Source organism: Balaenoptera borealis, assembly GCF_965194805.1.
Source record: "Balaenoptera borealis genome assembly, chromosome: 4".
NCBI lineage: Eukaryota > Metazoa > Chordata > Mammalia > Artiodactyla > Balaenopteridae > Balaenoptera > Balaenoptera borealis.
The window spans coordinates 87,604,717-87,618,560 of NC_138861.1; the positions used below are offsets into that span (position 1 = coordinate 87,604,717).

Genomic DNA, 13,844 nt, shown 5'->3' on the forward strand with positions numbered 1-13,844 from the left:
TCTGGGGCAATAACAACTTATCCCATCTCATTCCCTGCAAACTTCTGCCCAGCTGGGTCAGAGGGCACAGGATTCACCAAAGAACACGGTCCACTGCAAACATTATCAATAACAATGCAACTTGGAGTTAAATATCCATTTCTTACAATATTCCCAGACTAACCCAATTAAAAAGAGAAGTTTCCTGCTTAACTTTCAAAAAGAGAATTCAGACACAAACTATGGTGTTCTTCCCCATTCCCTTTCTACCTGCTGGGGTGACACAAGATCACATTGTCTCACGCTGCCCACAGCGCCATCTCCTTGCCCATTTTATCTTGGGGTTCTCCAGAGAATCGAGCATTTGCCAGCACTGACTAATCTTCTGACTCAGGTCCCCCAGACGCTGACCAGGAGATACCAGTGCGGGTCCCGTCTAGAAACTCACCGTACTTCCAGGAAGTATGGGAAAAGAGTGGCACCAGGGTGGGGCCTGTAGACACCAGCCATTTCCTCAGAGGCCAGAGCTCCAACCGGGAGCTGTGCATTTTACGAGCCTGCTGTTTTCTACAGCCACTACCGCAGCAACCCCTTTGGCTTAGAATTTTACAAGTTTAAAAAGGAGGGAACTAGGTTACACAATCTGGCTGTTGGACATTAGTAGGCAATGTACAACATGAAAATGAAATCTTTAAAACAAAAGTGTCTAAAATGATACAAATTGAAATAACTCCATTTACTAAAAAAAATTTTTTCATCACACTGAATGAATCAATCCAGCGCTCCTTTACACTGCTCCTGCTAGGGAACATGGGTATAGGAAGCTAAACACACCACTGCTCCAAACGCAGTAACGGCAACAAAAGTGTTACCACTTGACATGTGATATGTCTTTAGGTTTTCAAAGCACTTTCACATTTATCATTTAATGTAATTCCATGAGATGTGAAGAGCCAACACTACTGTAACCATTTTAGAACCAAAGAAACTAAGCACAAATGAAGTTCTATGATTTATACCACAAAGCGAGCTGAGCCCAAACCAGACTCTTGTTTAATTTGGCAGAGGACTCATTATCCGAATCAAATATTAAGAACTCTGGGGGAGAGAGGCGGGGAGGGAGAGAGAAGAAACAACAATGGGGGGAGGGGAGCAGGAAGGGAGGGTTCCTCCAACAGCACCTCCTCCCTCAGACAGCTGCATGGAACCTAGTCTGAACACTCTTGGGTTAGCCTTGGCCGCTTCCTAAGAGACATGAAGAAGTGTGTCGAGGGACAAGAGTGAGTCTCCACTACATGCAGTCTTGCAATCTGAGGAATTCAAGTAATCTTTGGAGGTCTGTTTTGCTGTGCTTTTATAAGGAAAAAATATTTTCTGATTAAGGAACACTAAGGAAAATAAATATCTACTGTTGAAAGTTTATGACATCACTGGGCAGAGAAAAATCTTAATTTTACTCAGAGGAACTGCATTTAAACTCCTCTTTTACATTATAACTCAACATACAAAGGCCTAAAGATAAACTTTAGCACATCCTCTACAGGCATATCTTGTTTTATTGCGCTTATTAGCTTTACTGTACTTCACAGACACTGCATTTTTTAGAAACTGAATGTCTGTGGCAACCCTGAATTGTCAGATGATGGTTAGCATTTTTTAGCAATCAAGGTTTTTTTAGGTAAGGTATGTATGTCTCTTTTAGACATAATGCTGTTGCACACTTAAAAGACTACATTATAGTGTCTATACTATAGTGTAAACATAACTTTTATGTGCACTGGGAAATCACAAAATTTGTGTGATTCACCTTATTGCAATATTCTTCTTATTGTGCTGGTCTGGAAGCCTAACCCATAATATCTCTGAAGTCTGCCTGTGTTTCTTTAGGCGGCACAAGAAGGATGAGAGAGAGAGTCCTCCTGTGACACCAGACTGAGTGACAGCAACTGACAAGGCACAGATCATCACAGGTGTGACCAGTGGGACAGAGGTAGCTCTAAAACCACACCATGCTGAGGTAGGGTGGAAACCGACACTTCAGTTGCAGAGAGGGAAGACAGATCCGCTGGAAACAGTGATAGGCGTTGCCATTTGAGCTTCTCAACCAGGGAACTTTAAAATCCGGGGATGATTTTGACTTGAAATCTCACTTCCCTCTTCTTCCACCAAATGTGCTTTTGCTACAGATGAAACTCAAGCCAGGATCTAGCTTTACGTCGGGGGTGGGCCTTACCTTCGTGTCTGCCGGGAGAATCGCAGGCTTTCTGCGGGGTGGCCACTCGAAGGAAGATCTGCTGCCTCCACGAGTGTCTCCGTGTCTTTACGGGGGTCCCGCTGGCGTCACCAAGATGGCTGGCTTTGGACTCAAAGTCCCTAAAATTACAAGACAATGATTTATGACTGGTGAGGAGACATAAGCAGGTATTTTAGCTTGACTTTTTGTTGTTTTTTAAACAGAGCACTAAATTATAAATTATCTTTGTACCAGCAAACATAACTAGATAATCAGAGGCATCAAATCAAACTCGCAGTGGGGCAACACTCCCACAGGACTGCTTTCTGACAGGGTGCTTTTTATGGAAAGAGTAAGGTTACATGTCCTTAATTTATTTTTATGGTAAAAGATATTAAGAACTACACTCCATGGATCTTGGCTTCCAATTGGGCTTCTCTTGGTGCCACTTCAGAAAAGAGAGATGGCCTAAAGGGGGCGCTGTCACCCGGGCCACAATCTCCCCTAGTCTGTGTGAGGGGAGATTTTCTTAGCATAGGCCTGTGTCTCCAAGGATCATCACAAAAAAAAAAAAAAAAAAAAGAAAAAAGAAAAACATTAAATTACACAGAACCAGAAAGGGCAATAATTATGCAGTCATTTGCTAATGATGACTGTTTTAACATCTGTATGTTTTAAACTGCAAAATAAAGTATAGTTTTCAATATACATAAACACAATCACTAATTTCCTTTCTATTCACAGGACAACTTGGGGAACCCCTTGTAACTTACACCTGAATGTATACCAACAACTGAACAATCATCTGAACTTAGAGATCAAACATCCTGACTGATTTACTGGCAGCCATATATGCTCATTATCCAGAAACACTTCTATCACTTAGAGACAACGGTTAAGACCTTCTTTAATTTGCTGAAAATAACAATATATTAATAAACTAATCCTAGTCAAAACTGGATAACAGGTTGATTCCACATTTTTTTTAATTTTTTTTTCACATTTTTTTAAATCACATCATCAGTAAGAAAAAATTATAAGAAAGAAGATACAATAGATCTAGCGAAAATGATTTTTTAAATGGCAAAAGTACAGACGAAAAATCCCTATATGTCTAACAATCAACACTTCTACCCAGATTGATATATCTAAATTAAACTCTACCTTTTTGTGTTCATAAAGTCAGAGGTGTTATTTTCATCTACAGGAGCCAGAAATTTTAGAAAATTTGGCACAGAGGAAGAAGAATGAAGTTTTTTCCGCAGGGCATTACGGTAGGAGATGCTGAGAGTGTGGTTGAAAAAAGAGTTTAGGATAAAGAAACAAACACACAAAGTATAAAACATAACCTTCAAAACAGAAGAAACATTTTATAGTTCTAAGGCTAAGGAAACTAAAGCGGGTAAGAAATCAAAAATAGTTTACAAATGAGATTTAACTTTCATTTTTAGTCAATAAAATTCTATTACTTTAAATGAATGGAATCAATGAACTAATTAACAAACATCAGTCCAGTTACACAAGATGAATAAATTCTAAAGATGTGCTGTGCAACATTGTGTCTACAGTTACAACACTCTGCCCATAGTTAGTAATACCGTGAACACGCAAAAAATTTGTTAAGAGGGTAGATCTCATGTTAAGCGTTCTGACCAAAATAAAAACAAAACCACAACAATAAAAAATTCAGTCCATCATCCAAAATGACTCCTTCCTTCCAAAGTAGAAAAATAATTTGCCTAAATTAATGAGGAAATTTCTGATATGGCACAAATCGCAATGTATATGATCAAGCACATTGCTGTTAACGTGTGTGTGTGTGTGTGTGTACACTAGCGCAGGGGAATGTGAAAATAAGTATATAAAAAATAATTTGCCATCAAGACTGTTTTCATAATAATTTTGAGGGAATTAATCAATAGTAAAATTAAGTAGATTCAAATGACAGACTGAAAATAGGAAAACCAAAACCAAACAAGCACACACACACACACACACACACACACACACACACACAAGCGGTGGCCCCGGGGTCCTTGTGTAGACATTCAGCACACTCTCTCTGCGTGAGCATCCCGGGAAGACGAACGACACTGAACTTGCCATGCGGGTGGCTCACCTCTTCGGCACAGCATTGCCACTCTGTTCTCCACTTGGGTAATGTTTGAGGTACTTAAAAAAATTGGGCGAGGAGGCGGAGGGGGTAAGACGAGGTGGAGGAGCAGGAGCTGAAGACTGACCTGAGCCACTTTTAGACTCGCCAACAGGTGGATGATTCCCACTAAATAGCAATTAGAGAGAAAGCAGGGGAGTTAGAGTAAAAGGGGGGGGGACCGCACCGCGCAGGAAACGCAGAGGACACACGGAGGAAACAGGAACTGTCACAGTTAGAGGGTGCTCTCCTCTTCTGCGCCCCAATTCCTGCTGGCAAAGGCAGCTCTCAGTCAAGAGGGCACTGTGAAAGGTCCCTCTTGATCACTTCCCACATGCCTATGTGCGCAAGAGACCCGTTTCCTCTACTCCTTTCTTAGGATCTGACGGGGAAAATTTTTTTTTAATTAAAACAAAAGCAAAGGAAAGCAAAATAAAATCCAGAGTTTTAGAAATACATCTCTCTTCAAAATGAACAATAACCTGCCTTGAATGTCCAAGTTCCATTTCCTGTGCATAAGTGAGCAGAGTTCATGAGGGGGGAGAAAAGCAAAAGAGGCATGCTGGGGGGCGGGGGAGGAGGGGGAGGACGGTACCACGCCCCCTCATCACCCGCGCCCCGCAGGACCCTTTAGAAAGCTGCTTTCTTAGGAGAGAAGGGAAATGGACTGTCAGGGACTTCTCATTTCCTGCCACCTCTGGCTTGTGTGAAACAGTGGGCTTATTAGCAAGAGGACTAGAAATCTCCAGACAGGAAAAGTTCCATTATCACTAATATGCCAGAAAAAGAGGGGTGGGAGCCAGTGCAGAGGCAGAATAAAACGAGTGTGCACGCAAGGTTTTAAGAAACATGACAAGAACCCACAAAGCCTCAAACAAACTATGCTTGCCTCCAAAACATCACAGAATTGAATATTAGCTTCTAAAGCATGTCCTGCTTTGGGATCACAATTATCCAGCCAAATTCCAAAGAACCATCATAACTATTTTCAATGGCGTACGGAAAACAGAGCTGAGCGGCTCTACTAGCTCGTTTGAGATCGCTAGCACGTGTCACTACTTCACCAGCAACACCCCAACACCCACCCCCGTGTGGACTCTCCCTCATCTGTGCAGGGCCTGCACCGAGACACACATCCTGGCTTCTGTTGTCACCAAAATCAGGCAGCAGCTGCACACAGGTGTGGCCTACTTCATCCTTCTACAGTGAGGAGTTTTAAAATATTTTTAAAGTGATTTTTTTTTTTATTTTATTTATTTATTTATTGGCTGCGTTGGGTCTTCGTTTCTGTGCAAGGGCTTTCTCTAGTTGCAGCGAGCAGGGGCCACTCTTCATCGCGGTGCGCGGGCCTGTCACTATCGCGGCCTCTCCTGTTGCGGAGCACAGGCTCCAGACGCACAGGCTCAGTAGTTGTGGCGCACGGGCTTAGTTGCTCGGCGGCATGTGGGATCTTCCCAGACCAGGGCTCGAACCCGTGTCCCCTGCATTGGCAGGCAGATTCTCAACCACTGCGCCACCAGGGAAGCCCCTAAAGTGATTTTTAAACATACCTCTGTGTCCATTCATGGTCTCTGACACTCGGAGTCAAATTAATTGCCAAGGGACCCCAGAAGGAGGCAGGAGAACTTCTAGTACTGCTTACCCAGCTCTATAGCCAGGAAATCCCAACTGCTCACTGGAGCCCAATTATTAAAATTAGTAAATCTTGTTCGAAGAATCCAGAACTCTCACATTGGAGGAGGTTTTAGAGACCACCTATTGTGTCATACAGTGTCAACTGTGTCATACAGTGAAGTGAAGTAACTTTGCCCGGGTCACAGACGGCTTGGGACAGAGCTAGGACAGAGGCCCCGGCATCACTGCGCTTCTCGCCGGGGACTCCAAATGAGCAGACTCACCTGACTGCTCACTCGCTACTTCCCTCCAGGCCAGAGGCAGAGCGCACGGTCAGGGCTGCCTCTCACTGTGTGAGGAGGGACCATTCTGCATCTTAGGGGCCATTTCTGCTCGTCTTACCTGCTTCCTCACCGTACTTGCACTTGAACAGGTAACAAGCATCTCTTACATCTACATATTTCCCAAGGGAGGAAGACGGGAGGAACACGTCACTGCTTCGAGTTTTACCTTTTTAAGCCAAGAGTGAAACCTGACTCAGGTTTCTCTTTTCACCCAACAGACATGCCTGGGATGCACATACCTGGTTAGTAACAGACATGCCCCAGCCATTTAGACAACAAATCTACATTTTCAACAAATCTTACTTTCGTTCATGAGGCGTCTCTGTGCTCACTGAGTGATACCTCACAAGTTTCCTTTGCGAGACCCCTGGAGACCCCCGTGCCGGCTGCAGAGGTTCCTGGCGTTCCACGGGGACGTGACTCAGAGTGTTGGCGCGCCTTCTGAAGCCCTGCTGGGGTGAGAGCAGGGCTGGTTCTTCCGCAGGGTGGCTCTCTGAGTCACTGGACAGGTCATCCGAGGAGCCAAGGAGTCTGAAGGAGCTCTCAGAGATGGGCAAGGCCTCCTTTTCACACACAGACGGCTCCTGGCAGCAGGCAGACAGCAGATCAGACACAAGGCAAGGCACTTGTGGGACTTACAGATCTCTAATTCCAGCTGCAGGAAAACATTTCAAAATGTAGGCACATCTTCTGATCGCAGTGCCATCTAGAGGCCACCAAGAGTATACGGCGATAAAGGCCCACTAAATGCCTGCTCCCCGGAGACAAAACGTTAGTGTGCAGGACAAATGGGGAAACTGTCCAAGTGCAAGTGTGAAGCACATAAATTATAACCAGTAACTGCCCTAAGCAAAGCTGAAATAGTTCTCTTTCTAGAAAAGAGAGCTCTTTACTACTGCCTATAACAAGTATAGCGAGTGCTGTGTAACTTGTCTGCACAGTTTAAACAAATCAAGTTCTTTATCTTGGCCAAGTGTGTTCATACATGTGATAGCCACATTTTATGGCTCTCTCTGAATTTGATCTAATGTTTGGATTTAACTTGGTAATCTTGAGTGTTAAAAATTACATCCTATATTATTCTTAGATATGGAAAATCTCTCTCTAGGCACTTATTGACATGATTCAGGGCAAATCACTTAACTTCTTCCTGCACCTCAATTTCCTCATCTGTAAAAGGGTAGAGTGAAAATTTATCTCACCAGGTTTCAGAATTAAGCAAGCTAATACAACTAAAAGTACTTGTCTGATGTTAAATGTTATATAAATATGTTATTGTCTTATTAGGCACTCAGTGAATTTCCTGAGTGGGTACTCAAACATTTGTTGAGAATCATGACAATATTCTAATATCGTAGGCTCTCAAGATGCATACTTTTTCAAAGGAATGAACTACCACCACTCATGCTTAGCACTGCACGCCCAGGACGTGGTGGGGGCCAATATATTTTTGTCAAATCAAAAAATATAAAATAACTGATGTGTATAAAATTGATGACTAATAAGAACCTGCTGTATTAAAAAAAAAAATATATATATATATATATATAAAACATAAGAAGTGTACCAGCTTGTCCCTACTGAAATTACTAGAAGGGATGAATAAATCAACATGAAAAGAGCAAAAAGGAATGAATGCATCTAATAACGGTGGACTGGAAAATCTAAATTCCACCTGTTCATTTGACCTGCAGTTGAGTGTCTCTTAGATGATAGGTATTAAGGATTTTAATTTAAAAAAATTAAATTTATGTTTATTGAGGAGAAAGGTTATATACACTTAATTTTGTAGGAATTAGATTTAAAAAGCTTAATTCCCAACACATTATGAAATGTTAATTAAACAGTAACTTAAATTTTTCATTCTTCAGGACTCTACAGTTACCAAGATTCTTTTAATTTAAGGATTCAAAAATGTGTTTAAGACAATTCATCAAGCAATCTCCATCAGGCAAACCTGTTCATCTCAACTCTCATTAACGTCCTTCCCAATTATGTGGAAGAGCTAACCCTTAGCTTCATCTAACACCTGAAAGGGCCACTGGATGTTCAGCTTCTTTGCTTCCAGATGATCAATTTATTGGAAGAGATCCAATTACATAAAAGCACACTTTTACAACAGTTTCTCAACGTCAGGATGAACAAACGATGTAAAGAAGTGCATGTAGCCACACATACAATATACACAAATAGGTTCTGAAAAGCTGCATTTCCCTTAGAGTTACCCTAGAAATTCAAACCATGCATATATTCCTAGATCTGTGATTTGAAGAAGAATAAAAAAAAAAAGCAATAAGACTTACTGGAAAAGTCACTTGAGTGACATGAATTTCTTCACAGCATCTTTATTGGAACTAATCTGGAACACCCTCTTCCCTGTCCACTTCCACGGGTGCAATTCCTATACTTTCTCCAAGATCTATCAAAAGCACTACTGCTCCCCTCTCCAAGCTTTCTCTGGTTCCACTGACCAAAAATAGCTCCCCTTCCTCTTGCTCCTGTGACAGCTAAGCTACCATGGCTCTTATTTGAACTCAGGCTCACAGCTACTCTATTCGATGCTGGTATATCTGTCGCCTCTCCTACCAGATGAGTTCCTTCCTGCAGGGTAGAAGCTCTGTCTTTTTCATCTGTATCCAGCAGATAAAAAAAAACCAAAACACTTCCAAACTTCAAATGAATTGTGGGTAGAATCAGTATGGAGGAGATGGAGGGCAGATGACCCTACATTTCACTAAATTCTAACTTAGAAAATCATATTCAGGGCATTCCCTGGTGGTCCAGTGGTTAGGACTCCACACTTCCACTGCCTAGGGCGTGGGTTCAATCCCTGGTCAGGGAACTAAGATCCCGCAAGCCACACAGCACGGACGCCCCGCACCCCCCCCCCGAAAAATCATATTCAGAAGACTGGGGTCTAGGGACTTGCTCCCCTAAGTGGGTCCACAGACCAGCGGCATCAACATCACCTTGGAGCTTGTCAGAAATTGGCCATTTCAGGAATCACCCCAGGCCTACTGAATCAGAATCTGCATTTTAACCAGATCCCATTAAACATGCACCTTAGAAATTGAGAAAGCACTCAACTGAGGCAGTGTTTCTCACACTATAGGCTGTAACACATTGGTAGGCAGTGATATCAATTTCGTGGTCTGCCACAAACTTTTTAAAGCAATAGCAAATACCAGTATGTATCACATGTTTACAGTAAACATCATTTTGTGAAATCTTATTTTCATTTTATCTGTGAGCATGTAGGTATGTGTGTTTCTGAACTAGTTTGCAATGTTAAATGTGTAAATTACTGTTGGTTCTGGTCTAAAAACTTTGAAAGCCACATGCCCAGGAGGAAGCGCAGAAGAACTTTGATTCCTGTGGTAAGGAGCTGGCCTCCACGACAACTCCCCTTCTTTCCATCCCAGGGCACTCTGACATCCCCAGCACAAAACCCGAAATCCACTTTTCTGGTGGTTAAAAAGTTGAACTAACTAGGTTTAAGTACGCGTCTATGTTTAGCAAGCAAGAAATTAAAACAAGGACATAGACACAGGTCTGCTACCAAAGAGAACTGCTGGCTTGCTCACTATCACAAAGCTGGGCTTGGTGGCAGACGCGAGGGGTGAGGCTTATTTATAAAAATAGTGATGTTTAATTATAATCATAGAGTCAGGCAGAGGACAGAGTAAGTTTCAGGAATTTAAGGTGCATACTTGTCATAATTCGTAAACCCACGTTTGAGGTTTTCCCAATTTAAATTATTTTTAATATTTCATTTAGATTTCATTGGAAAACCCACTAAAGAAAGAAATCCATTGATCACTTGTGATTAATTAGATCTCAGTGGCCTGAAATTGTGCTTTTACCTCTTTGCTTATGGAATAGCCCTCTGTTTTGGTATGTACAACTTTTTGGCTAGAGTAGAACTGCACAACCAGCCCTCCACCTGCATAATGAAGTCCGGAAGCACCAAATTTTTCATGATTGGAGCTATAAGGCTTCTTTTGTTCCTTCTGATAGGCCCGGTATATAGGAGATGAGCAAGACCCACTTGCTGGTTTCTTCAGGGTGTCATATAAAAAACAATGTGCTTACTTTGCTGGTGTTACTTAATGTGCTAGACACGGAGCTGTCCAGATCCAGACTGGCGGAGTGCTCCTGGAGGCCTCTGGCTTTATTACCCTAGGGAAAGAAAAGCAGTCGAGTTATGACCCCTGAGGCTTTTGTAAAGGCATCTGCTAGAAGCAACCTGGTCTATTTAAATAAGTTCAGGAAAAGTGCATCTACTGAGAAACTCTGCTGAGCACATATGTGCACGAAGACAATCAACATTTCTGTCTTTTTTTTTTTTTTTTTTAACCAAACTAAATGTTCCAAAGCACCTCGTGGGTTAGTCATTTGGCAGGGATGATGGGCAGAAGAGACAACGTGTCTAGAAGAAAAGCAAGCGCTGAAGTGCGCACACTCAACAACAGAGTCCCCCCTCTGAGTCACACGGTGTCATGACCCGCCAGCCTATGACACACAAACCACAATCTCTCGGTCTGGGAGCTCTCAAAGGCAGCCCCACCCCAGTTCTGGTTTTGTAAATGAACTGCTTTTAATTATCTGTAAGGCTGCTGTGAAGTTCTCAGAAACAGCTTCATACAAAATAAAATTTATAACAAAAAAAAAATGTTTCAAATGGGGTGGTTCATGAAATAAAAGATAACTATAAGAAGATACTGCAAGCTCCAGAAAGGTGTGAAACTTTGAGAGAAAACAGAACTTTTATTTCTTCAAAGTGCCATCAAGGTATTTACACTCACGCTGGGGTTGGCGTGGGGGGGTGCGGGGGTCGGTAGTAATTTCTTAAAGAACTCCCAGATCAGTACATACGTATACTCTGTTCTCCCTATAGAGCTGCAGGCCACAAACTTTTTCCGTGAAGGGCCAGATAATAAATCTCTTATGCTTTGTGGACCATATGGTACCCGTGGCAAGTACTCAACTCTGCAGAAAAGCAGCCTTAGATAATAGGTGAATGAATTGATGTGTCTGTGTTTCAATAAAACTCTATTTACAAAAACAGGAGGTGAATGGTATTTGACCCAAGGGCCACAGTTTGCAGATCCTGCTATAAATAGTTTCAGACACATAACAATAGCAGCTAACGATAACAATTTTTTTATGATGTAATCAGAATTTTTATTTATTTATTTATTTATGTATTTTATTTTTGGCTGCGTTGGGTCTTCGTTGCTGCGCGCGGGCTTTCTCTAGTTGAGGCGAGCGGGGGCTACTCTTCGTTGCGGTGCTCAGGTTTCTCATTGCAGTGGCTTCTCTTGTTGCGGAGCACGGGCTCTAGGTGCACGGGCTTCAGTAGTTGTGCCTCGCCGCCTCAGTCGTTGTGGCTCGCAGGCTCTAGAGCGCAGGCTCAGTAGTCGTGGCGCACGGGCTTAGTTGCTCCCCGGCATGTGGGATCTTCCCGGACCAGGGCTCGAACCCATGTCCCCTGCATTGGCAGGCAGATTCTTAGCCACTGCACTACCAGGGAAGTCTCACAGTAACAATTTTTAAACTGTACCTAGTGACACTAGGGAGAATGGAACCCACACCTAGGTGTATCTAATCCATGCTCTTTACAGGGACTGGCCAACAAATAACATTCTTTTGGGAGACAAAAATTGCATAGAATACAAAAGAGTAGAGAACATTTTTTAACCCGGACCAAGTTAAAAACTGAATTTTCAGTGTAGATAACATTTTTCTAACACTGAGAAGACACCAAAAAAGGTTTTACCCTTCTAAACTTTATGATGAACACTGATGGAACGAAAGCAAAGAACTGAATTTCATGTTCTCTCAAAAAAAGTGATTTAACTTAAACTAGGAGGAATTATGCCACTTACCCGGGACAAAATACTTTCTAAAGACTCCGTTAAAGATCTCTTCGCTTTGTTTTTCAGCATATCTAGCCTAAATCGAGTGGCACTAGATGGTAATTCACTTGCAATATTCTCCGCTGCAATCTGTGATGTCTAAAAAGTGAAACAATGGAAAATTAAGTCACTTAGATCTTCCTTCCCTCCTTCTTTCCTTCCTTTTTAAAGGACTGAAAAATCTCTAGACTGCATCTTTTTGACCTCAGGTCATATTCTTTCTGTGACCTATTCTCATCTGCTCCTTGGTGACATGACTTCAAGTCCCGGAAATAATTTTGCCTCAAAGAGTTGCTTTGCCTACTCCAAACAAAATAAGGAAAAGTGCTTAGAAACTAATCAGTTAACAAAGCAGTTTAGAGCTTGGGCTCTGTGGCTGGATCAGAGATATGTCATTCACTACCTGTGGCCTCGAGCAAGTCACTTACTTTCTCTGAGCCACAATTTGGTCTTCTGTAAATTGAGATCAACCTCACGATCTAACCATAGTGCTATGTAGTGAGATTAAAACAGGTAAAGCATGTAAAACGTTGGGCACAGCTTCTGGTACAAAGGTAGCTATGATTAGCTTTTCAAAGTAAAGTAACAACTTACTTTTGGGGGCATTTCAGTGGGTGAGACAAAATAAATCTAATCAACTGAAGAGTCCATCCTCTCTGCCTACACTAATCCCTTCATCCCCTTCTACAGAGTTCTTTTTCCTCTCTCCCACCTATTGTTTCCATCATCCCATTCATTCTCCTCTGCAACCAAGTCTCTCCCTTAACTGACCAGTAACATGAAACTGACAACATAAAAGTCTGTTTGCCAATCACAAAATGAAGTTTAATGTTACTTATTAACAAAGAGGTATGCTTAAAAAGAAAAACAAAAAACCTCTACTCTAGATTAAATTGTTTCTTCTATGGATTCTTACCTGAATGCTTCCTGCTAGATGATGATTTTGTTAGAAAAATACTCAACCGCATCCTCCATTACTCTAAACACCAACTATTCTTTGTTGTCGTTACATATGTCAAGCATACAGAAAAATGTGCAGATTAATACAGTAAATGCCTTCATACCACCTCCAGCTCTGGCCAAGTTAACATTGTGCAGGTGTTGAGAAGAACAGTGATGAGCACAGGCTCTGGCAGTCACTCAACAAATACTAAGTTATGTAGCATGGGTGGATGCCTTACTAGTTGCAATTTGGTCCTGTGCAATCATTTCCCAAGAGTAAGAGCCTATCCAGACTCGAGTCAGCCTCTACAGCCAAAGGAATTACCCACAAAGAACCCTCAGGGGCCTGCATTTGACTCAATACCAGCTCACTCAAGAAGTTAAGAAACTGTAGACCTGCTTTCAAACTCAAAACCAAAGTTTTCATAAAAAAGAAGCATTTTGAATTGTTCTGATATATACAGAAAATACTGGCTAAAAGACTAGTAGAACGTAGTAGATCCTACATAGAAGAAAAACTGCACTTGTGTTTTTCTTTTTATAAACCAGGCCGTAAGAATGTCTATGTACTTAATTCAATGCTTCTTCTGCTCTCCTCTACCATCTAAAAAGGTTCTTTTCTATGTCTATCACCATAATTCAAATGTAATCTGAAAATAATT

The 13,844-nt window shown here is 41.9% G+C and overlaps 1 protein-coding gene across 10 annotated transcripts in view; it reads right to left on the reverse strand.

Moving 5' to 3' along the window:
• Nucleotides 1-13,844, reverse strand: part of TBC1D1 (TBC1 domain family member 1) — a 218,338-nt gene that overhangs the window by 69,361 nt on the left and 135,133 nt on the right. For 4 of the 10 annotated variants that reach the window (XM_082390465.1, XM_082390472.1, XM_082390474.1 and 1 more), the window contains 6 exons: nt 12,211-12,339; nt 10,415-10,501; nt 6,626-6,906; nt 4,332-4,493; nt 3,377-3,496; nt 2,213-2,352 (listed from right to left, as the gene is read on the reverse strand). In XM_082390465.1, the coding sequence (XP_082246591.1) occupies nt 2,213-2,352; nt 3,377-3,496; nt 4,332-4,493; nt 6,626-6,906; nt 10,415-10,501; nt 12,211-12,339 (919 nt within the window). The remainder of the gene's footprint in view (nt 1-2,212; nt 2,353-3,376; nt 3,497-4,331; nt 4,494-6,625; nt 6,907-10,414; nt 10,502-12,210; nt 12,340-13,844) is intronic. The other 6 variants (XM_082390470.1, XM_082390473.1, XM_082390467.1 and 3 more) reach the window with 5 other exon arrangements.